Below are 21515 nucleotides of genomic sequence, written 5' to 3'. Positions count from 1 at the left end.
TACAGGCAAACCAGAAACCAGCTGTAATCACGACCATTATGGTGAGAAGATCTTTAAAACAACCCACCACTCGAGACCCAGCATTAGTTCTTTCTCGTTTGTCTTCCACAGAAACCCTTGGGCGAGCAGTTCCGAAAAGAAGTTCACATTAAGAATCTCCCCTCACTTTTCAAAAAGACAAAGCCAATGCTGGAAGCGGAGGTGCTGGACAATGAGGAGGGAAGCCTGGCCGCCATCTTTGAACCCTGAGTCAAGCTTTTGGGCATTCTTCCTCGACCTTTATTGTCATCTCTTCTTCCCCTTTGTAGCTATTCTCTAGGCCCCTCTCCACTGCCACCTCACTTTACACCGTCGTCAGCCTGGAGAGAGATCCAGGTCTGGAGCTGGAGAGAGTGGGCCCTGTACAGGGCCGGAAGCCACGCTGAAGCATCAAGAACGGGAGTTAGGGCTCACACTGTTCTGTCTAGGTTACCCAGGCATCTCCCATCCTGCTTGGAGCTTTGCCTTTTCCAAGAGAGAAAAGCTAGAGCAGAGCGGCCCTTCTCCCCAGGCCCTCCCGCCCCCAGGCAGCCATACACCTGTGCAGAGTGGTAACTAGGGGCGCTATACCCAATGCTGCGACAAGCCAGGCTTGCGGCGGGGGCTCAGCCCTGAACTACTTGTGCCAGAGTTTCTCCTGGATCGTTGAAAGTCCCACTGAGCCCCCTTGCTGCTGGGCTGACAGGGACCTTCCCCATCCCCCAGGGGCATATCTGGGTCAGGTGCTGAGTGCCGAACTGAATTTGGCCAGTTCCTGCTTTGTTTTGAGCAAGAATCTGGTCACCTGATGGGATCCATGGTACAGGCCACTGCTAAGCTCTGGGCACAGTATCAAATGTTAGTACCTTCAGGGACCAGGGCTGGGCCAGGGTCTGTAGCGCTCTGTAACATCCCTTAGAGCTCACACATTTTCTCCCTCCATGAATGACCCCTCAGTGTGGTTTCCCCAGTCCCCAGGGTCCACTCAGGCACAAGAGCCACAGTACCCTATCTAGTGTCACATGATGTCATTGGCATTTAAGGATAACCCAGACCAACTAGGCTACATCTGTGACAAGCAGCTGGCAAAGCCACTGGTCTCTCCTAGGACTAGTTCAGTCCAGGTGCCTTCAAAAATCTCGTGGTCTTTCCGGTCCCTGGTCACTTCCCTCATGGGCCATTTCCAAAAGAAAAAATATGCCTTCCCATCACAACCTGTGAGTCTCCAGTCTGTTCTAAACATCACTGGACGGCCCTATAAGCACAGGGGACATGGATGCACGACTAGTTAATCTATACAGAAGGACACACATTTAGAGTGTGTGTCCATGTGTTCCCCACAGAGGCCTGGCATTGATCCAGTCCCCTGACCAGGGTTTTGGTGATGCCGAAGCTGCAGCTTTCAGCTGGTGTGGCCCCCCCAGGTAGGGTAAGGTCAGGAAGAGGCAAAGCTGGGGAAACGGACTTGGGAGCCCCACATTGCGCTTTCTATGGCACAGGCTTGGTCCATCCCCTCTTCCTGGGTGGTGCTTTGGGCTGCTTGTCCACTGTGAAGGCCATCTCAGCATGTTTCCCTCCAAACTTGTTAGCTGCCTACTCTTCTCTGCGGTGGGGCTGTGGAGGGTATAGTTGTATTTATTGTGTTGTAATATTTTTAACATCCTGTGACTTCATGTTAGAAGTTTTCTATTGTTTATAGAACCTTTTTGTAGAAACATTAACTCTAAAGCACATCTGCATGTCAGTAAAAATCTCAATTTCATATAGAAAGGGCCCCATCTCCCTTTTTCAAACTAGTAACATACTCCAGGGTCACTGTTCCTCGTGAGCATCTTGCTTGCTAAGGGGGCTGGACAGGAAGAACTGTGACTGACAGCCCTGCTCTGTCAAACCCTCTGAAATAGCATGCCAGCCAGAAGCAGCCTTCTACTCCTGACACATAGACCAGGCGGCCCTTCCGTTCTCTCAGTGTCGTCATTGGTGGCCACTGGACCTAACCCAGAGGGGCTGCCCAAGGGGACTGTTACTCTTCCTTGTGTGGCTCTTGATGTGACTTGACTGCCATGGACCACCCTTTTTTCTCTCAGGAACTTCCTCTGGTATCCAGGAAATGGGTTAAGCAGCACACGGTGTTTTCCTGTGGTCTGGCTGTGCCCCCAGAAACCATCACACTTGGCATTTCTCAAGGGGCTTCAGAGGGACTTGGCCCTGACTTGCAGTGATGTCTGAGCCCAATGCTCTTAACTGCTAAATAACGCCAGATCTCTTCTGAGGTGCCCCATATTTTTGCACGAAAACTGAAAAAGTGGTCTCCAACAAAAGGATTTTTCTCTGGATGTGAATTTATTTACATTAAGACCTTACAAAACATTTAACGAAGTGTATTGACTGAAAATAAAGCTGGAATTGTCCCCAGAAAACTCAGGACCCCTAGTCTCTGGGCTCTCTACAGCAGTCCTGTGGGGGCAGGTCAGAACCTAAAATCTTCAGCTTGCCTCAGGAGCATCCAGTCCCAGCCATGCCAGGTCCAGCGCAGCCTCAATCCATCTGAACCGCATCCAGTTCATCCAAGAACCGCCGGCACTTCCCCATCAGTACCTTGATGGCTTCACTCACCAGCACGTCTGGTGGCAACACCCCTGTTGACTCCACAGAGACTGGGGACCAAAGAGACACTTTAGCCCAGGCAGGGCTTACAAAAGCTCCTTATACGTATTGCTAGATTCCACATCTGAACTCTGCAAGGAAGCTGCAGCACCAAAGAACTCCACCCCCACCCCACCCTCCAACTTGAAACTCACAGATGTAATGGTTCCGAACACGAGCAAGCCGTACAACCTTCTTTAGCTTCTCATTCCGGAAGACTTCCCTGCTGAAGGTATCTAGCCGGGGATTGGCAACTCTGGCCACCTTTTTACCTAATGAAAACAAACCATATTATAAATACATGAGCCCAGAGCTTTTATTTCTCTGCTACCTTCAAAGAAAATATACTTCAGGGCCTGGCATCCCAAATCCCATACCTTGGATTTCTTGCACCTCAATAACACCAGGTGAGAAGCACCGGCTCAGCTCCTCAGCCGCATCCCCTTCCACGGGCTCAAGCAGGGTGATGTCCGGCAGGAGCCGGTAACTGGCTGTTGCCACAGGTGAAAACTTGGCATGATCTTTGCCTGGAGGGAAGAGGGAACTCAGAGCCTGGGAGGAGACCCTTCCTCACATTCCCTAAGCTCCTGACATCAAAGGCCCATTGGCGCTCTGCCTGTCGGGGACATCTCAGCCGAGTCCCTTAGTCATACCTCACCCCAGGGTAATCAAAGGGTCTCACCAATGCCCTTGACGCAGTGCATGAGCAGGTCAATCTCCTGGCCAGGCCGCAGCTGAGCGATGAGGATATCATCGTGTACCGGTCGGATGGTGCCCTCCGGGAAGAGGTCAGCCTGGTTCCCCAGGGGGACCCATGTCATGTGCCTGGTGTACACTGCGGGAGGAAGCACATCAGACCAAAGTCACTAAAACTGGCACCCACCAACAGGGGGCCCTCTTCCTCACCCCACCGGTACCTACCTTTGTGGTTGACATAGAGCTCATTGGGGTCAGAGGAATCTTTAGCGGCGCGGGGGTTCCGAGTGCACCTGACCTGCAGCCGAAACTGCAGGGTATCTATCTCTGTGCCTTCTTCATCTCCTACACAAAGGGAGGAGGTGGGGACTGTTAAAGAGCTAGTGGGCGTCGGTGCCAGGCACTACGCTGAATGCCTTGCGTGTTTCTCTCATCCTCTTGGCAACCCTGGTGAGGCAAGGGCAGGTGTCCTCACAGACAACAGCACTGATGTACCAAAAGATTTGTACCGGGCCCAAGGTCATACAGTAGCCAATCAAGGGTTCGAACACAGGCAGTCTGATTCCAGAATCAACTTCAGAGGAGAGCTGCCCACCTTCCCCCAAAATTTCATTTTCTCAAACCCTCACCTTGGTTCCGATATTCAAAAAGGCGGGGATCAGCATGAATGGGGATGAGCCCCAAGCGGTGAGCGAGGATCTCATCCTGGACAATGGAAGTGTTGTTGTACACCAGGACCTTCTCCACAGCCATGGTTGGCACCTGCCCAAGAAAAGAAAGCCACTCATCTACAAAGACCCCGTAGATTCCCCATCTACTCCCTGCCTCCTGACATAGGGAGATGGAGACTTCCTCCTAGAAGAACGCTTGATGAAGTTTACAAAGAATGAGCAGGAGGAACGCTCAGCAAAACTGCAGGAAAAATACCACTTGAGACAATTCTACAAATGAGGATTCCCCACACAACTCCACCGTTGCCATCGTGCCCACCTATACCTCAGCTAATAGAATGCGTCGAAAAGCATTGGCAATGGCTGCGTCGATTCCCACCATGTCAAACTCCAATGAGTTTTCATCCATGTGCACCACATCCACGCGGAAATCCTAAAGGAACAGGAAAAGCACAAAATGAAGCCTGCTCTCTACACAGTCAATACCGCCCCCCAGATATTCCCCTCAAGAACCTCCCTTTGCCCAGATGTCCCTCTCGCTTCCAATCATTAGTTTCTAGAAAAGTCTTCATTTTTATCTTCCATTCATTTAAAATCCTCTGCAATATGGCTTCCAGCCAGGCCATCCACAGAGGCTATTTTACTAAGAATAGGCTCACATATTGCTCAGTCCAGTTGATACTACTCAATCCTTATCTTACTAGACACCTCCCCTGGACCTGGCATTGAGAGAATCCCATTTCCAAACTACTGCCTTGATTTCTGAGCACCAATCTTCCTTGTCTGATCAGTCCTTCTACTAAATTCACAGTCTTCCACCTACCATATACATGTTACCATTTCCCAAGTGTTTGTGTCTCTCCAGGGTGACCTCAACCCCACTCATGGTTTTAGCAACTATCTGTACGGACAACTCCCCAAATTGTATCTCACTTCTGATCTCATATATATCTCCTGCTAGCCTGCTAGACTTCTCCATCTACAGGAAACTGAATGCGTCAACACTCCCTTTCCCCAGACCCATTTCTCATCAGTAAATGACACCACCATCCATCAAAGTAGTTCCCCAACAAGCGAATTTTACACCCCCCCCCACAGCCCATATCCAAGCAACCACCAAATTTACCTTCTGTCTCCCGTGCTCTGTTTCCATGATCACAATCTTAGTTTCTGCCTTCAGCCTCAGCTCCCCTATGCAATTCTGTCACAAATCTGCACATGCCACATGACAATCCTCAAATTCATTCTCTCCCAACCATTAAGCTTGCAGCTATGATAATATCTGCTTAAGAGCTCTTCAAAAGCTCCCTATCACCTACAGTGCCTAAAATGCACTTCAGTCTTGCCTAACACTCATGCTGACCCACTTCATATTCTAGCAACAATGAACTGCTTGGACACTCCTCACCCTTCGCTGTTCTCAGCTTCTGCTCTTCGTTCAAGGCTGAACTGAGATGTCATCTCCTTCAGAAAATCTTCCATACTTCTGCCCCCCCTTCTCATTCTGGATTAAGTGCCTGTGCAGGATACACCTGCCCCAACCCCATCACCTTTTTTGCTTTCAACCGCCTTTACCGCATTACTCTGGACTCATTTGTCTATGCATGCTCTTCTACAACAAGACTGAACATCTTATTTGCAAAGCAGTGCAGAAGTTGTGTCTACCGAGCACCTAGCATGTTGCTCGATAATACGGAGCAAACCCCAAGTGAGGCAGGAAAGACAGGGCCCAACCCAAGGACAGCCTCCTCATACACAGACATTAGGCAAAAGGCAAAGCCACCTCTCCTTGTGTTGCACTTAATGAGATTATGAAGCATAGAGGAATGGCATCAGCAACAAGAACATACATTAAACCTTGATTAAACTTTGTGACACCTGAACAGGGAACCCTGCCCAGAAAACCCACAGAGCTCAGCCCAGCATGAGCAATAAAAATGCACAGGCTGCAGCTGACTGCTATACAGCCTTCCACATCTGGTGCTTGACTGCTAAGGGAAAAATGGCTCTTAGAGCACATGTGCAGTGGCTTCAGGAGACAGACTCACAAGAGAAGCGGATGTAACCAGGTGCAATTAAGATCCCACCAATGAATATTCTGCCCCTAATCAAAGAAACCTGCATCCATTCAAGGAATTGACATAAAAGGTGGGGGGGGGGTGGTCAGAAAACTCCTCAGATGCCCTCCTCACTGGCGAGGACGCCTGAGTTCTTTTCCAAGTGCGTTTGCTTCTGCCCCTTAATACACTGCTTCTTTGTTTCTCTCTACACCTCAGTCTGTGTGACTTTTTTTGCGTTCCCTGTCCAAATTCTTTTGGACAGGTAGAACAAGAACCTGGACCTTTAATTTAGCCTGTCTGGCATCAGTCTTTGGCAAGCAAGCCAGGAGATTTATTGGAAGTTAATTACCCTTCATCTTGGTCTCTGGTAAGTCTTAGCCTCCCACCTCCCTTGCACTTGAGTGGTGCTGCCTGACTTCCTATCATTACTTTTCTCTTTCGCTCTTTGTTGCGCCTCTGCGGCCCATCTCACTCATATTTTCGTGTCTTGCTCTCCCGGAAGTGCAGGGAAGAGGAATTTGTCAGGTGCTTTCCAAGCTTGCTGCTAGGTCTTGCACTTCTCATTGTTGCAAGGCATGTCAGGCCAGCCTCTGCTCACAGGCAGTCAGGGACCTGAACCACAGGAGCTTTGCCCTCTGGGTTTATCTTATCCACCATTTGATTAACTATTGTCAGGTTCAAATTAGCAAAAATATAAAATACAGCCTTACTTGGACAGACTGTAAGTTGAAGAAAGCTGAGGTTTTCTTAGATTTTTTTTTAACATAATTACACATACTGCCTCCCTTAGTGGCTGGTACCCATTTTCAGATACTTACCACCCTTTCAGAGAATGAAAACTAGAACCTAAATAGGTCCTGGAACTATAAGGATGTCCATTTTAGGGGAATGCACCCCAGGAACACAAGAATTAATCACTGGCTATAGAATCTACAGAGAAGCCTTGAAGCCTTCAGGAAGGTCGCTCACCCTGGTTATCGCAGACACCAGGGGAGGACACGGGCCTCAGGACGGGCTGGCAGGGTTGCCATATGATGGGGTCGCTACCCTCACACAGGCTACAGTCAGCAGGAGTGAGAAAAACAGGGACACCCGTAGCCAGTCCTGACCGACAATGCTCCTCCTTTTGGCAGGAGCTTGGTTCCCCTGAAGGATCACAGGTAATCTTTACTCCCAGGGACATACCCTTTGGGAGTATTCAGAGACACCAAGGACATTTTCTCTTTTGGGCTTTTGTGCATCCCATGCTGCCTGGGGACCCTGACCATTGAGGGCTATATTTCAGAACTAGTTAAAATCTAAAAGCACGTAAAACCAGTGAACTCATTAAGAGCAGTACTTACTTAATTTGGGACAAGTCCAGGCAGTTGAATTCCTTCTCTGACCAAATGAGCCTCATCTAGGATTAAACTTGTGAAAGTTTTTAGAGAATGCACTAACACAGACTCCTCCACCCCAAGAACTAGTCCCTACTGGGACAACATTTTTATCAGCTAGTCTGTCCCTGATATTAGGTGAAAGCTCCAAAAGTTACAGTTGGGGCCTCAGGCTCTGATGCCTTAGCTGCTAGATATGGCCTATGGGGTATTTAATAACCGTGACCAGGCAGAGGAAGCCCTGAGGGACTGGCACGAAGGGGAACAAACTAAGAAACAGGCTCAACTGACAGCTCTTGCTGTCAGCAGTGCCTTGCAACCTCAGGGACAAAGAGAAGACACGACACCAGAACAACAGAGACTCCACAAGGGGTCTGCTTCAAATGTGGTAAGCCAGGCCACTGCACCCGTTCCTGTTGACGGCAAAAGGCGAAACTGCTTGCCCCATGTCCAAACTGTGGAAAGTCAGGCCATCAGACGTGAGAATGTCCCATGTCCGATTTGGACAAAGGGGTTTCGAAACTCCAAATGGTAGCTGCAGATAGCTGACAGGGCCGGGGGTCCTTGGCTTGCATGGAAAAATTCACCATCTCAACAGAAGAGCCCCAGGTGATCCTTAACAAGGCAGGTAAGAGGGTCTAGTTTTTTAATCAATACAGGAGCCACTTGCTCTGTCTTTAAACAATTATGCTGGACACTCAAATGTTAAAAGCTGCCTGGTATTGATAAAAATCGAGTATTGATAAAAATCCCCACAGTTGGTATTTCATTAAGCCACTCAATTGCCAATCTGAACAATATTTGGTCTCACATGCCTTCTCGGTAGTCCCTGAATGCCCCCATCCTTTAACGGGACAATACGTTATAAAAGCTTGGGAGACACTTCAGCGACTAGGAACAGGCCCCAACTTTTAAATTGCTCTGGCTGAAACCTAACATTTGGGTGAAACCTAACACCCATAAATTTTCAAGCCTGAGACAGATCCCAGGAAGGGCCCCCCAGGCCAAGCTGATTATTACCAGGTGCAGGTTACTAGTCTTTTGTCAGTCACACACAATACTCCTATTCTGCCTGTTATCAAACCCAACAGGACCAAATAAGTATTTTGGGGACACCAAGAATGGATGACCAACTATTAGCTAAGCGGGGAACCTGTCTAGAGTTAAACCTATCCCTCCTCCCAAGTCTTCACAGAACATCGAGGACCACAGACAACCAGAAGAGTCCAGACAGGCGAGTGAGCCCCCTTCCAAACCTAAAGTCCTTATTAAAGAAGGACAAAAAAACTTCATAAATCCAAGGCTAAGTACCTCTGGCCGCTATTTTCCTTCTGCCCCGTTACACCAGTCCGCCCATAAACTAATTAATACGCTTTGGTGAACCTGGATGCCTGCTATCCTCCTCGTGTTCCTTCTCGCTGCTCTGCTAATCCTTTCTGAGTGCTGTCTCGATTCAGCACCTTTACCGGAGAGGGCTCTGCTCTGCCCATGCTGGGTTTAAAAAGGACTGTTTGTTTTTAGCTCACCACTGCTGCTGCCACCACAAAATCGTTATTCACCCTAACCTTTCTCTCCCTCCTTTGGGTGTCTGCATTAGGGGAATAGGAACTTAATGCAACTGTAAATCTTTCAAAAATTACTCATGGCTTAATTCCTTGGGTCTCACTTTTAGGAAAGATCTGCTTACTCCGGCAATATCCAAAGCTTCCAAGGCAGGCTTTCTCTCCATCTCTCTCTCTCTCTGAGGAGTCCTCTTCCATTAATGTCTTTAAATATAGAAGTTTTATTTAAAATCTTAGATTCCCGAGCTAGGTGGCAATTCCACCACTATGAAGGATTCTTAGAGTCATAAGAAAAGTGGATACATCTGGGCACCACAGGCAGACACATTACTGGTCATGCCCTATATCAAAAAGGAGGATAGAAAAAGAAAAGGCAATCCCCCTACCTGGCCAACGGGGACGAATGGGCAGGGTCCCAGACCCTCTCACCTTGGAGACATCCAAGGACTAGTAAGGTCACTGAGGGGGATGCCTCCAAGGCCTAGGAAGTAGGTAATGGTAGAAGGCGACGCCCTTGCTGTTACCAAAGCTGAGAGCAAAACTCACAGGATGCCCTGATTTTTGTGCTGTTTTCTTTTCTATCCACTTTAGGTATAAACACCATAGGAGGTGCCCCTTCAGTACCCGAGCAGTCCCTCTTAGGACGCATCCTGAAAAACTGGAAGGAATTCAACGTTGATGAGCTAAAACACAAGAAACTCATCTTTTTCTGCAACACATTTTGGCCTCAATACAAGTAAGCGTCAGGGAAACCTGGCTCCAAAATGGCTCTTCAAATTATGACACTATTTCACAACTGGATTTATTTTGCAGGAAACTAGAGAAATAGACTGAGGATCCTTACGTGCAGGCTTTTATGATGCTATACCAAAACGCTTCATTGAAGGAATCATGTCAGATTTGTTTCACTGAACCAAAGAAAAGAGACCAAAATACCCCAGATATTTTAGATGACAACCCCAACTCCTCCTTCCCTTCCCTGGGATTGGCTAAGGCCTCTCCTTATCTAGATAATGCCCTGATAGTGGGACAATGCATGCTAGGCCAACTAAGTAATCACAGGGACCTCAGTATAACCATTTATAATCCCATTCCTGAAATAAGAGGGCAACTGGACTCATCCTGGCAAAAAAAGGAGTTGCTATTGGTTTGGCAGCTCCACGGGGCAGGGGGGAGGGGGCTTTGCCTACCACGAGGCAACACTTTATAACCTGTCAGATACTCTGTCTACCCTGGCCAGGACCAGAGGGGACTCACTCTCTAGACTCTCAACATCTCTTAATTCCCTAGCTAATGTGGTGATGGATAATAGACTGGTCTTGGATTATCTCCTAGCTGAGCAGGTAAGGATATGTGCAGTTATCAACAAAACATGTTACACCTACATCAACACCCCTGGCCAGGTGTTACAGTTTTGGAAAGGATAACCCCAGTGCCCACTCCACATGGACTGCAGTCAAAAGGATATAACCAAAGGCACCCTTGGACCTCTGGTTGCATTAATACTTTTGCTGATTTCTGGCCCCTGCCTTTTTACTTGCTTGTTAAATTTGTTTCCTCCAGGTTGCAACAATTTGACATAAACATGATGGTCATACAGGGACTCCAGCCACTGCCTACTGCTGAGGCCTCTATGGAAATCTTGGGACTCCTTGACCAGAAAGGAGGAAAGTTTCATTCCCAGGGTCAGACAAGGGAAGACTGCCCCTGCCAGCTTGAAGAAGTTACAGAAGAATGAGACTTTTGGCCCTGAATAACCCCAAAAGATTTTGGAAAGGAACTCTTTCAGGGTGGAATTGAGGCAGGAAAGACAGGGCTGGACCCAAGGACAGCCTCCTCAAACACAGACTTTAGGCAACAGGCAAAGCCACCTCTCCTTGTTTTGCACTTAATGAGACTGTGAAGCATGGAGGAATGGCCATCAGCAACAAGAACATAAATTAAACCTTGATTAAACTTCGTGATACCTAAACAGAGAACCCTAACCAGAAAACCCACAGAGCTAGAGCTTGGCGGAGCATGAGCAATAAAAATGCACAGGCTGCGGGTGGCTGCTATACAACCTTCCACACCTGGCGCTAAGGAAAATTTAAGGGAAAACAGCTTTCAGAAGTGCGGTGGCTTTAAAAGACCAATGGGCAAGAGAAGCTGACGTAACCAGGTGCAATCAAGATCCCACCGCAGGGGTGGTGGTCACAAAACTCCTCGGGTGCGCCCCTCACTCGCGAGGACGCCCTCATTCTTCTCTGAGTACGTACTTTCCCTTCTGCCCCTTAATAAATTGCTTCTTTGTTTCTCTCTACGCCTTAGTCTCTATGTGTGACCTTTCTTGCGCTCCCTGTCCAGATTCTTTTGGACAGGTAGAACAAGAACCTGGACCTTTAATTTAGCCTGAACAGCATCACAAGGACAGCTTCTGAGGCACAGGCTACTCAGACTACAAGGTCCGATCCCCGTACTCTCTCCGGGCACCTCCAGCTCCACCCACCTTTTCGAAGCGGTCCTGGTCCCAGGCATCATCGTAGCCCGAATAGTTACCGGGAAAGTCGGTGGTATGAACCTAGAGCAAAGAGAGACGAGCCTGTCCGCGAAGGGGCAGCGAAGCCAAGCCTGTCCCCACTCTGACCCCAACTCATCCCTGTTCCGCTCCCATTTCTCCTCCCGAGCTCAAGGCCACAAGGCTTACATTGCGAACCCCGAACTCCCCTAAAACCACGCGCCTCCGCATTTCCTCCACTGCCTGGGCCGCCGCCATCTTCAACTCCTCCACGTGACTAGGGCATCTAACTGGTGCGTGCGTCCTAGCGGCCCTTCTCCGTCTCCGTGGCAACGCATCACCTCCTGGAATCTTAATATCGCGAGACTCTGCCCCGCCTCCGTCCACGTCTCCAGCTACCGGAAGTCAGTTTGGGCCAAACATCCGGGTTTCTCTTTTTTGCGTTCCGACGGATCCTCCTTTTTTTCTCGTCCGTGGACCTGTCCCTGCGTTAGGCCCACGTCTCTCCCACTCCTCTTCCGCGCGCGGGACTAGCGCGGGCTTCAGCGACGGGAGCCCTCGAGGGACATGGCAACTCCGGCGGCGCCGGCCGGCGGCGCCCGAAATGGGGCTGGCCCGGAATGGGGAGGGTTCGAAGAAAACATCCAGGTAATAATAGCCCCACGGCTCCGACCAAGGGCCTCAGGTTTCTGGGCCCGCTTGCTCTTGCTTTCCGCACAAGTTAGAAGGTCGGTCGGGGTCAGGCATGGCACGGGGCTGGAGTGGGCTTGTGGGTGGGCGGGATTCACTGGCCAAAACCACACTGTGTGCGCACAGCCTTGTATTGGGGTTGGGAAAGACAAAGGAAATGGGCACTTTTGTAGCCCTTTGGGGGCTTTGGTAGGGAAGGTAGGAGAAAGACGTGTATGGAAGACAGGGAATAGGTTTCCCAGTCTAGAAAAGACAGACAAACAACCAAGGGTTCTGAGAGCAAGTGAGGGGGAGAGAATGGCGTGATCTATGGTAATGCCAAGCCATATCCCCTGCAGTGGAAGAACAGAGACCCAAACTCTGTGGTGAACAGAGAAGGACTTAACGGATAGAGCAGAAAGGCACTGCACTTTAGGATCTGTTGTATTCACAGGGTGGGGGCTCAGCTGTGATTGACATGGAGAACATGGATGATACCTCAGGCTCCAGCTTCGAGGACATGGGTGAGTTGCATCAGCGCCTGCGTGAGGAAGAAGTGGATGCTGATGCAGCTGCTGCTGAAGAAGAGGATGGGGAGTTCCTGGGCATGAAGGGCTTTAAAGGACAATTGAGCCGGCAGGTGGCTGATCAGGTAAGCAAGACTGGCTCCCTGACAGGTGGAAAAGTATACCTAGGAGGCCCCTGGTTCTGGAGTTGGTGTTGGTGAAGTTCATCCCGGGTTGTCCAGTTAGAACCATGTAGACATCCAACAAAAAATAAGCAATAGAGCCAAGAGTCTCACAGTACCCTCCCACCCCACCCGTCTTCCTTGCTTCAGATGTGGCAGGCAGGGAAGAGACAAGCCTCCAGGGCCTTCAGCTTGTATGCCAACATCGACATCCTGAGACCCTACTTTGATGTGGAGCCTGCCCAGGTGCGAAGCAGGTGAGGATCCTCCTCCTGACAGAAGCTGCCCCCCTAACACCTAGTCCTTCATCCAAACTACAACCGGACACCAAACCCTTAGACTCCCCTCTTCATGACCCCAGCCACATTATACATCTTACCAGTCACGGAACAGGGCATGGTGATAACACATTGCCTTCCTCCTCTTCTCCATCTAGCAAACTACTCATGTTCCCTCAAAGCTTAGCTCAGATGTCACTTCCTTGGCTCCTCATTGCCAGTTTGTCCTTTCCTGGTGCTCCAATAGATCTCTGCGCTTTCCTCTAACAGATAACACTTCAGCAGTGCTGTACTTTCTTATTTCTGGGTCTGTCTCCCCAGAGACCTCCTTTTCAAAAGCAGGCACTGTTTCACATTTTTATTCCCAGCACCGGAACAGTCTCTGAACTAGAATATCGGTACCTAGTTGTTGAATGACTTTTCAAGAGCTGGATTTAATCTTGGTTTTGTTCTTTGCTCATCCTTTAATTCAACCAATGCTTATCAAATACCTGTACCACTCAGCAAGTATTTACTGAGCTTTTGCTCTGCGTCAGGCACTACAGTAGTTGTGTCTGATTCAGTGGTGAAGATAGATGGGAGCCTTACGCTGGAGTGCAGCCCTCGAGCACTCATTTGCCATGAAGGGACACGCAGGAGGGACACCTGCCCCAGGGTTGGTTGGAGGATTGGACAGGGCAGCTTTCTCAGAGGAAGTAAAATTTAGTCAAGATCCAGGGTATTATTAGGAGCTAGCTAGTCACTTAAGAAGTGGGGAAGTTATTGGTACTTTTATTCCTTCTGCCTGGAATTTTCATACCACTTCAAATATATTTTTCAAGAAAATGCTCAGTGGTGCCTGGAGGAATGATAAGCAGGACGAGGCAGGAGGCACGCTGGTTCCCTCAAGTAACAACTTTCCCTCTAAACCTTTCTCAGGGCTTTACTATCACAGCCTTGAATTTGGGGCATTCTCTGCTGAGGTTTAAAGGGGAGCAGGTCACATAGGTAGTGGGGTCCAGGCCCTCTCCCAGGGCCCAGCAGGGCTTTCTAAATTCTCCGTGTTGCTGCTGCATCAGTCAGCACAGCATCAGAAGGCTGTTCTTCCTGGAAGCATTCAGGGGCAAAAAAGTGATTTCCTCATTCCTTGTCTGTCTTTACCACCCTCTTCTCCCTTTACCATCCAGCATGTTCTCTTCAGTTAGCAAGATGACTAAGATTCAGGCTTTCCAGAACCTCACAGCCTAGTGCTGCCTCTGCTCTCATCTCTCCTCTCCCCTCCCAGGCTCCTGGAGTCCATGATCCCTATCAAGATGGTCAACTTCCCCCAGGTGAATAGCGGGTAGCATGTCTGGAAGAGCCGGGGGAGGCACTAGGGCAGAGGGTGGGGCCACCACGCAAAGCCTGGGAAGGCATAAACGGAAGAGCCACTGTACCCTCCAGCCTGAATGAGTTGGTATATTGACAGAAAATCGCAGGTGAGCTTTACGGACCTCTCATGCTTGTCTTCACGCTGGTGGCCATCCTCCTCCATGGGATGAAGACGTCTGACACCATTATCGTAAGCAGGACAGAGGACTTTGGGGGGTGGCTGATATGAGTTGAAAGCTGCCCAAGGAGACGATGGTGGAGTAAGTTAGAAGCAGCCCCTGAGGAAGGCCCTGAGTGAGCTAAGAGGCCTCCCAGGACTAATTAAAGCCTTCACCCCACAGCGGGAGGGCACCCTGATGGGCACAGCCATTGGCACCTGCTTCGGCTACTGGCTGGGCGTCTCGTCCTTCATTTACTTCCTCGCCTACCTGTGCAATGCCCAGATCACCATGCTCCAGATGCTGGCACTGCTGGTAAGGAGTCCAGCATGCTGGTGGGCAAGGGTGATCTTAAAAGAGTAACCAGGCTTTGGTCTGCATCTGTCCTAGGGGCCCCAGGGCCTGGAATGGGGTGAGCTGGCCAATGGACCATTTATTTCTCAGGGTCCCCATGAGGGTCCAGAGGCCAGCCCAGCCTGAGTAATTTTCCTCTCCGCCATCCTCTTTCCTAGGGCTACGGCCTCTTTGGGCACTGCATTGTCCTGTTCATCACCTATAACATCCACCTCCATGCCCTCTTCTACCTCTTCTGGCTGCTGGTGGGTGGGCTGTCCACGCTGCGTATGGTAAGCTTGGCAGGAGGTTTCCAGGGGTGGGCTGTCCTCCGAAGGAGTAGGGAAAACAGCCCAGAGCTCAGGCCCAGTCCCACAAGGGGCTCTGAATGGGAGGGAAGAGCCCAAAGACGGTTCTGCTCTGGGTAAGAGTGGCTTCTCTACACTAGTCACTTGGATCAGGCCCTCTGAACTGTATTCCTGTTGCCCTAGGTGGCAGTGTTGGTGTCACGGACTGTGGGCCCCACACAGCGGCTGCTCCTCTGTGGCACCCTGGCTACCCTGCACATGCTTTTCCTGCTCTATCTGCATTTTGCCTACCACAAGGTGGTAGAGGGTAAGTGACAGGAGGGGTGCGGGGGAGAGGGAGGACAGCTGCCTAGGGCAGGGCCCTACCAACCCTCACTTACTTTCCATCCTCCTCCTTTCAGGGATCCTGGACACGCTGGAAGGCCCCAACATCCCACCCATGCAGAGGGTCCCCAGAGACATCCCCGCTGTGCTCCCTGCTGCTAGGCTTCCCACCACTGCGCTCAACGCCACAGCCAAGGCTGTCGCGGTGACCCTGCAGTCACACTGACCCCACCTGAGATCCTTGGCCGGCCCCCTTTCCCCCAGCTGCAAAGTGGAGGAAGACTGAAGGACAGTATTGATGACATGTGTCTCTTTGAGGGGTCTGCAGCTGCCACAGAGCTATAGCCACTTAAGCACCTCCTTGATGCCTGTCGAGCTTCTGAAGGGCACAAGGCCAGGAAGTCCTGGCCGGGACTGCAGGGCTCTGCAGCCAGTGCAGAAAGTGGGTCAGCTCCTCCAAGGTCCTCTCACCACCTACCCCTTCCTTCCTCTTTATCTCTTCCACATTGTCTTGCTAAATATAGACTTGGTAATTAAAATGTTGATTGAAGTCTGGAACTACAGCTACCCGTTCCAGTGGTCCTCCCTGCCACCCTACTTCCTGTACACTTTCCTGTTCTGTCAGTGGTGGTAATGTCACATGCTCACTTCATTATACCCCTATCCAAGCAGAATGAAAGTGGGACAGCCCAGACTGCATTGAAAGACTGAATATGGAACCTGCCCCCAGGGCAGGGAGCACAAGATCCATGCAGCATCAGGGAGGCCTCAAACTCAAGAACCATAATAAGTCTGATGGAACAGTGCACCCGGCTTAGGTCTGGGCTCAGCCTCACTCTTGGGATGCCTATGGAGCAGTGACAACTGGACAAAAACTTCCAGACTCAACACCATGTCATTACAAGGCCCTTATGCACCTGGGCCATTGTGTAGAGATAATTTTTCTGTGGAGGTGCACATTTGAAGCCAAAGTTGGCTTTGCCCTGGTTATACTGGGGCCAGGGGAACAAAGCTTTCTTCAGGAATTCCCTCAGTCCTTTCTCTTCAAGAGTGCTATTTACTCTTAAAAGCGATAACCACCCCAAGCACAGCACCATCCTCTCCCACTACCCATTTAATCTGTTCCACTTAAATCAGGTGGTTAAGGGAGGGAACAGAATCTTTGACCTCCCTTCACTATGTTTATATTATTCATTTTTTTTAAATTCATTACCCTAGTAAATCTGAGTTAGCGTTTTTCCCTTCTAATAAAGGGACTAAGAAAGATGTGCTCTTCATTCACGCTGTGTGATCCTATGTGATGTGAGGCCCCTACACTATCACCAGTGGACAACGTTCAAAGGGCACTGCCTGTATTGTGCAGTGTGCCCTTACTGAAAGCTCCGGCCTACTTTTCACGGCCCCACAGCCACTGCAGCCTGCTCTCCTGGTACCACCCCCCTTCATTTTGGCTACTCCAGTCCCACGGATACTGAGGACGTCAGAGCATCAGCAGTGCCCTAATCACCTGGGAAAGGAACGGCACCAGCGCGTTGCATCTACCTGCGGCTCACCTGCTTCAAGGACCCTTTGGGGTTCTACTGGGCCTGGCAGCTGAGGCCGCCTCCACGGGGCAGGGGTTCCCGCCGCCCCCACTCCGAGGCAGCCATCTTGGCGAGGGGCACGCGAGAAATTCCTCGCGCCTGGAATGCCCGCGCACGCGGCGCCTCTTGTCGCGGGGGCGGGGCGAGGCGCGAATTAAAGGGCCCTTGGGACTTCCAAACTGGACGGGGGTGGGGGGGTGGCGGGCGTCCCTGGGATCCAGGCGAAGGCACCGAGGGGTCTGGCCCTTAGGAACGGGGAACGACGAGAAAATGAGCAAAAGAACCGTGTAACTGTCTCAAATGCCGTCTCCACCTGATGTGTCTCTATTCTCCCCTCCCTACCCCCTGCCCGTCCCAGGCTTCCACCTGGCCACCTGTTGTCTGGCCCTACACCCAGGGGAAGAGCGCCCCCACTGCTTCTGAACATCGGGTGTGCGCAAACCTCGTGTGCCCGCGTGGTCTAGGCCGGGCAGGAGGCGGGGCGAGCGGCGATGACGATACCGTTGCCATGGGAACCCGCCGCCCGCTCCTGCGCAGCAGCCTGAGCCCGAGCTGTCGCCCGCCACCCGCTGCCCGCCTGCCGGCCCGCCCGCCTGCCCGCCTCGGGCTCTCCCTGCGGGGCGGTAGGGGGAGTGGGGCTGGAGGAAGGGAGGGAACAGATGCGGCCTCCGAGCGGAGACCGGTTCCGCGCGTCCTAAGCCGAGGCCCCTGAGCCGGCGCCGTAACCGCGAGGGACGAAGACCAGCGCGGAGCAGCGCCCGCCCGGCCCCGGAACGCGCGCCCCGGCTCGCCGCCCAGACACGGACGGCACGGTCCGCCCCGGCCCGGGTGCCGCGCGGTCTCAGCCCGGCCGGCGACCTCGGCGCCTCCGCAATCCCGGCCGGCTCCCGCGCGGGCCCCGGCGCTCCTCTCCGCCGCCGCCGCCGCCGCCGCCTGTGCCTCTGCCTCCCCCTCTACTCCGCTGCGTCGGCGACCCCACCCCGGACCCCGGACCCACCAAACTCGGCCGCGGCCCGGGCCCTGGCCCCGGAGGCCCAGCCGTGGGTACGATGCTGCCCAGCTCCATCCAGATATCGGGGGAGCCGCTGTCAGGCGCCGAAGTGCGGGACATCTGCCGCGGCCTGCGCGACAACGCCGTGCGCCTGCTCTCACTGCGCGGCTGCCGTCTTTGCGACCGCGACTTCGGCCGCATCTGCCGGGCCCTGGCCGGGGCCACGTCCCTGGCGCAGCTCAACCTTAACCTGGGCGTCGTGTCCAGCCCCAGCCGCATCAAGCAGCTGGCGGAGGCGCTGCGGACCAACCGCTCCATCCAGTCCCTCTTGTGAGTGCGCTCCCTCTAAAAGGGGTCCCGGGCACCGCACCCCTCCTCGCACTCCCCCTGCCATCCCCTGTTCCTCCGCACACCTTCTGGTACCTGTGCTTGCACCAGCCTACCTTCTCACCCCTATTCACGCACCTCATTCCTCTGCCCATGCTTCCACAACACCCTCCAAGCCCCTGCCTCACCTCCAGACTTTGAACACCAGACCCACCCCAAATGATATAGGATACCCACCCCTTCCTGGCAGGACCCGTGTACCTCCCAACCTAATCACCCGCATTGATTTCTCCGGGGTAGCTTGCTCAGTACCCAAGAAGGAATACTCCCCTGAGGACTAGATCCCTGCCCCTATGTTCTGTCCAGAACACCACCCACACACCGTTTCTCTGTGTTCTCATCTGGATCCCAGTCCCTGCCCCAGAAAAGAAACCGAATTTTCCCCTTCTAACTGCATTCTTAAGAGTCTAGAATTTTCTTTTTTCCTTCCCAAGGCCTCTCCCAAGTGCTGTGACTGAATGTCCCCCTCAGCTCTACAGCTCACCATAAGGGAGGGCGCCCCTTCCCCCTTACAGTAAGGACTGATGATTGCAGTAACCTCTGCTCTCTGGTCTCACCCCCCAGCCTGCATGGGAGCCCTCTGACAGATGCGGGGCTGGCCTTGCTGAATCCAGCTCTGGCCCTCCACCCTGCCCTCGTGGCTCTGGACCTGGGGGACTGCATGCTGGGTGATGAAGCCATCAACCTCATCTGTGGCCTTCTCCCCCCTGATGGGGCCAAGTCTGGTGAGCAGGGCCCTGCTGAGGGCATGGGCTAGTGTGGCCTTCATGAAAAGCTCAGTGCAGAGGGCAGGGGGCATGGCCTAGAGATGAGGGCTCTGACTGTGTGGGTGAGAATGTTTTTCGAATCCTCTTAGGAGGGAGAAGGATTGGGAGCTGAGCAGGATGGAGACTCAGGAATCCAGGCTGCAGCGGGCAGGAAAAGCATGGGTCGCTAATGTCTCTGGAGCTCTGTGGAGGAGGTGGGGTAGCTCTCAGTCACTAGGGATACCCCAGAGATCCCCAGGTGGGGAATGGGCTTGAGAAAGGCCTGACCCTCTCCATCCTGGCTTCTCGCTATGATGCTGCCCAGGCTTGAAGGAGCTGACGCTGAGCGCCAACCCTGGCATCACCCCTAAGGGCTGGAGCCGCCTCGCCATTGCCGTGGCCCACAGCTCCCAGGTCCGCGTCCTCAATCTGGACTACAACCCTCTGGGTGAGGCTCAAGAAAGCCCCCTTTGATTCTCACCACCCCTCACCCCTGTCCAAGAACCTGGGACCATCAGTTGCCATGGTAACCAGCACACTGGCGGAGGAAAGAAGGGAGGTTCTGGGTGGAAGTAGAGGAGCCACCTGTGTTGAGGACCAGATGACCAACAGGTGGATCAGAGCATCCATCACCACCCCTGGGCCTGGCTTGCTTCATCCATTCACTCATCAGTCACAATGCTCCCCTCCTGGCCACCTACCAGTTGCCAGCGTTTCCTGGCCTGGGGGTGGATTCTGAGGTTGTCAGGGCAATGGGGAGGCTGTGGGGAGAAAGGGTTAGCAGGCCTGTGAATGCCGGTGAGTGTGTACACGTGTACTATCTCCCCAGGTGACCATGTGGCAGCGATGCTGGCTGTAGCTGTGGCCTCCAGCCGCACCTTAGAGGTCCTAGACTTGGAGGGTACAGGGCTCACCAACCAGTCAGCTCAGGTGAGAAGTCTTCATGTTTGGGGATGGGCCAGGGGTTGAGGTTAGCCAGTGTGTCTGTGGACGTACTGAAGGGGTGGCAGGTTGGAGTCCGGAGCTGCCTTAACTGTGTTCATCATTTTCCGTACTCTTCCCCACCGCAGACCCTGCTGGACATGGTGGAAAATTACCCCACAGCTTTGCGGAGTCTGGTGTTGGCTGAGAACAGCATTAGCCCGGAGCTGCAGCAGCAGATCTGTGACCTCCTCTCTGAGGGGGAGGAGGAGGAGGAGGTGGCAGGAGGGGCTGGCGACACCCAGGAACGAGAGAGAGGGCGGGAGCCTGCTGCCCACCAGAGGGGCAGTAGCTCCTGGATGTGCCCCAGTGGTAAGAGCTGCAAGGGTTGATCAGAGTCAGGTCTGAAAGAGGCTGGGGACCAGGGAGAGTGGGTGTGAGAAACTTAGGCCACTTCTATTTGTGGTCCCCAGCAGAGGAATGCCTGGTGGTCTGAACACCTCTCTGCCCTTCCACAGATCCCAGCTCTCAGATGGTGCTAATGACGTCAGGACTAGGGGACAGTCTGTTGGCTGAGACGGAGATGTGACTCTCCATTCAGGCTTCTGCGCGTCATTACATTTGCATCTCCAGCACTTTGCCCCAGATGTCAGGGTCAGGCCCTGGGGCTTAGGAGGGTGGGGGGTTGGTGTGCCTGGGGCTCTGGCAGCTCCTGGCAGCATGGTGGGAGGCTCTGAAAGCTGTGACTAAACAAAATCGTTGGGGGCACTGGAACCCAAGGCAATGCTGGACTTGTTGGCAGCTCTGGCTGCAGCCCGCTGGCTCGGAAGAGATTTTATGAACTCGACAACCTGACGTGTGGCTCTGGTCACTGGGGGCTGGCAGCGAGGGAGGAATTGGAATTACCACTAGACATCACTAGGGGGCAGTGCCACCCCACGGCCCAAGCTCCAGGCAGCGTCCACTGGCCCCAAATGTCTCAAACAGGTCTGGCTCAGGTCTCTGACTTACAGGACCTGGGGTTCTGGGGTGACACCTTACACAGGCCCTGTAAGGATCGTAACTGAGGTAAAGAGCCCCCCCGAGCTGGGCTGGACCCTACCTCAAGGAGAGACTCAGGGGCCCTGCCAGGGTTACTTGAGGTACACCCTCTCCCTCCACCTGATGCTCTGTGCCCAGGGAAGCCCCAGGCAGAACAGTGGTAGGGGTCAGTCAGCAGCAAAAAGACTAGGACGTGATTAGGACTGGGAATA

General features: G+C 52.5%; 4 protein-coding genes and 1 long non-coding RNA gene across 11 annotated transcripts in view; 4 read left to right on the top strand and 1 right to left on the bottom strand.

Annotated features, from left to right (window-relative positions):
- The window catches only part of XPO5 (exportin 5), a 48200-nt gene extending 43647 nt beyond the window's left edge, over positions 1–4553 (top strand). For all 3 annotated transcript variants that reach the window (XM_033423930.2, XM_033423931.2, XM_033423929.2), the window contains one exon: positions 112–4553. In XM_033423930.2, the coding sequence (XP_033279821.1) occupies positions 112–249 (138 nt within the window). In that variant the 3' untranslated portion in view covers positions 250–4553. The remainder of the gene's footprint in view (positions 1–111) is intronic.
- POLR1C (RNA polymerase I and III subunit C) lies at positions 2343–11868 on the bottom strand. 2 transcript variants are annotated; one of them, XM_004267551.3, is made up of 9 exons: positions 11716–11867; positions 11518–11589; positions 4357–4464; positions 3990–4122; positions 3586–3705; positions 3347–3499; positions 3042–3191; positions 2820–2936; positions 2343–2675 (listed from the first exon to the last, which is right to left on the bottom strand). In XM_004267551.3, exons 1-9 carry the CDS (start codon positions 11782–11784, stop codon positions 2557–2559), a joined length of 1041 nt encoding a protein of 346 aa, XP_004267599.1. In that variant the 5' UTR covers positions 11785–11867; the 3' UTR covers positions 2343–2556. The 2 variants fall into 2 exon arrangements, with proteins under 2 accessions (XP_004267599.1, XP_049572378.1); XM_049716421.1 differs by lacking the exon at positions 3042–3191 and having other exon boundaries at positions 11716–11868.
- Positions 9402–11327, top strand: LOC125965701 (uncharacterized). The gene is made up of 2 exons (XR_007479937.1): positions 9402–10372; positions 10593–11327. It is a non-coding gene; the product is annotated as an uncharacterized LOC125965701 (long non-coding RNA).
- Positions 11869–11935: 67 nt separating the features above from the next.
- YIPF3 (Yip1 domain family member 3) lies at positions 11936–16197 on the top strand. Of its 3 annotated transcripts, XM_004267552.3 has the most exons (9): positions 11936–12174; positions 12650–12847; positions 13034–13140; positions 14426–14471; positions 14609–14701; positions 14853–14984; positions 15182–15295; positions 15494–15617; positions 15712–16197. In XM_004267552.3, the coding sequence occupies exons 1-9, from the start codon at positions 12094–12096 to the stop codon at positions 15858–15860; spliced, it is 1044 nt and encodes a 347-aa protein (XP_004267600.1). In that variant the 5' UTR covers positions 11936–12093; the 3' UTR covers positions 15861–16197. The 3 variants fall into 3 exon arrangements, with proteins under 3 accessions (XP_004267600.1, XP_033279828.1, XP_049572377.1); XM_033423937.2 differs by lacking the exon at positions 14853–14984 and having other exon boundaries at positions 11938–12174; XM_049716420.1 differs by lacking the exon at positions 15182–15295 and having other exon boundaries at positions 11938–12174.
- Positions 16198–17732: 1535 nt separating this feature from the next.
- On the top strand, positions 17733–21112 carry LRRC73 (leucine rich repeat containing 73). 2 transcript variants are annotated; one of them, XM_004267554.3, is made up of 6 exons: positions 17740–18538; positions 19160–19320; positions 19667–19789; positions 20171–20271; positions 20412–20634; positions 20781–21112. In XM_004267554.3, the coding sequence occupies exons 1-6, from the start codon at positions 18267–18269 to the stop codon at positions 20849–20851; spliced, it is 951 nt and encodes a 316-aa protein (XP_004267602.1). In that variant the 5' UTR covers positions 17740–18266; the 3' UTR covers positions 20852–21112. The 2 variants fall into 2 exon arrangements, with proteins under 2 accessions (XP_033279844.1, XP_004267602.1); XM_033423953.2 differs by lacking the exon at positions 19667–19789 and having other exon boundaries at positions 17733–18538.
- Positions 21113–21515: the final 403 nt, after the last annotated feature.

Source organism: Orcinus orca, chromosome 10 (assembly GCF_937001465.1).
Source record: "Orcinus orca chromosome 10, mOrcOrc1.1, whole genome shotgun sequence".
Classification (NCBI taxonomy): Eukaryota; Metazoa; Chordata; class Mammalia; order Artiodactyla; family Delphinidae; genus Orcinus; species Orcinus orca.
Note: the sequence above shows the minus strand (reverse complement) of the source record. Positions and strands in the feature narration are given on the sequence as shown.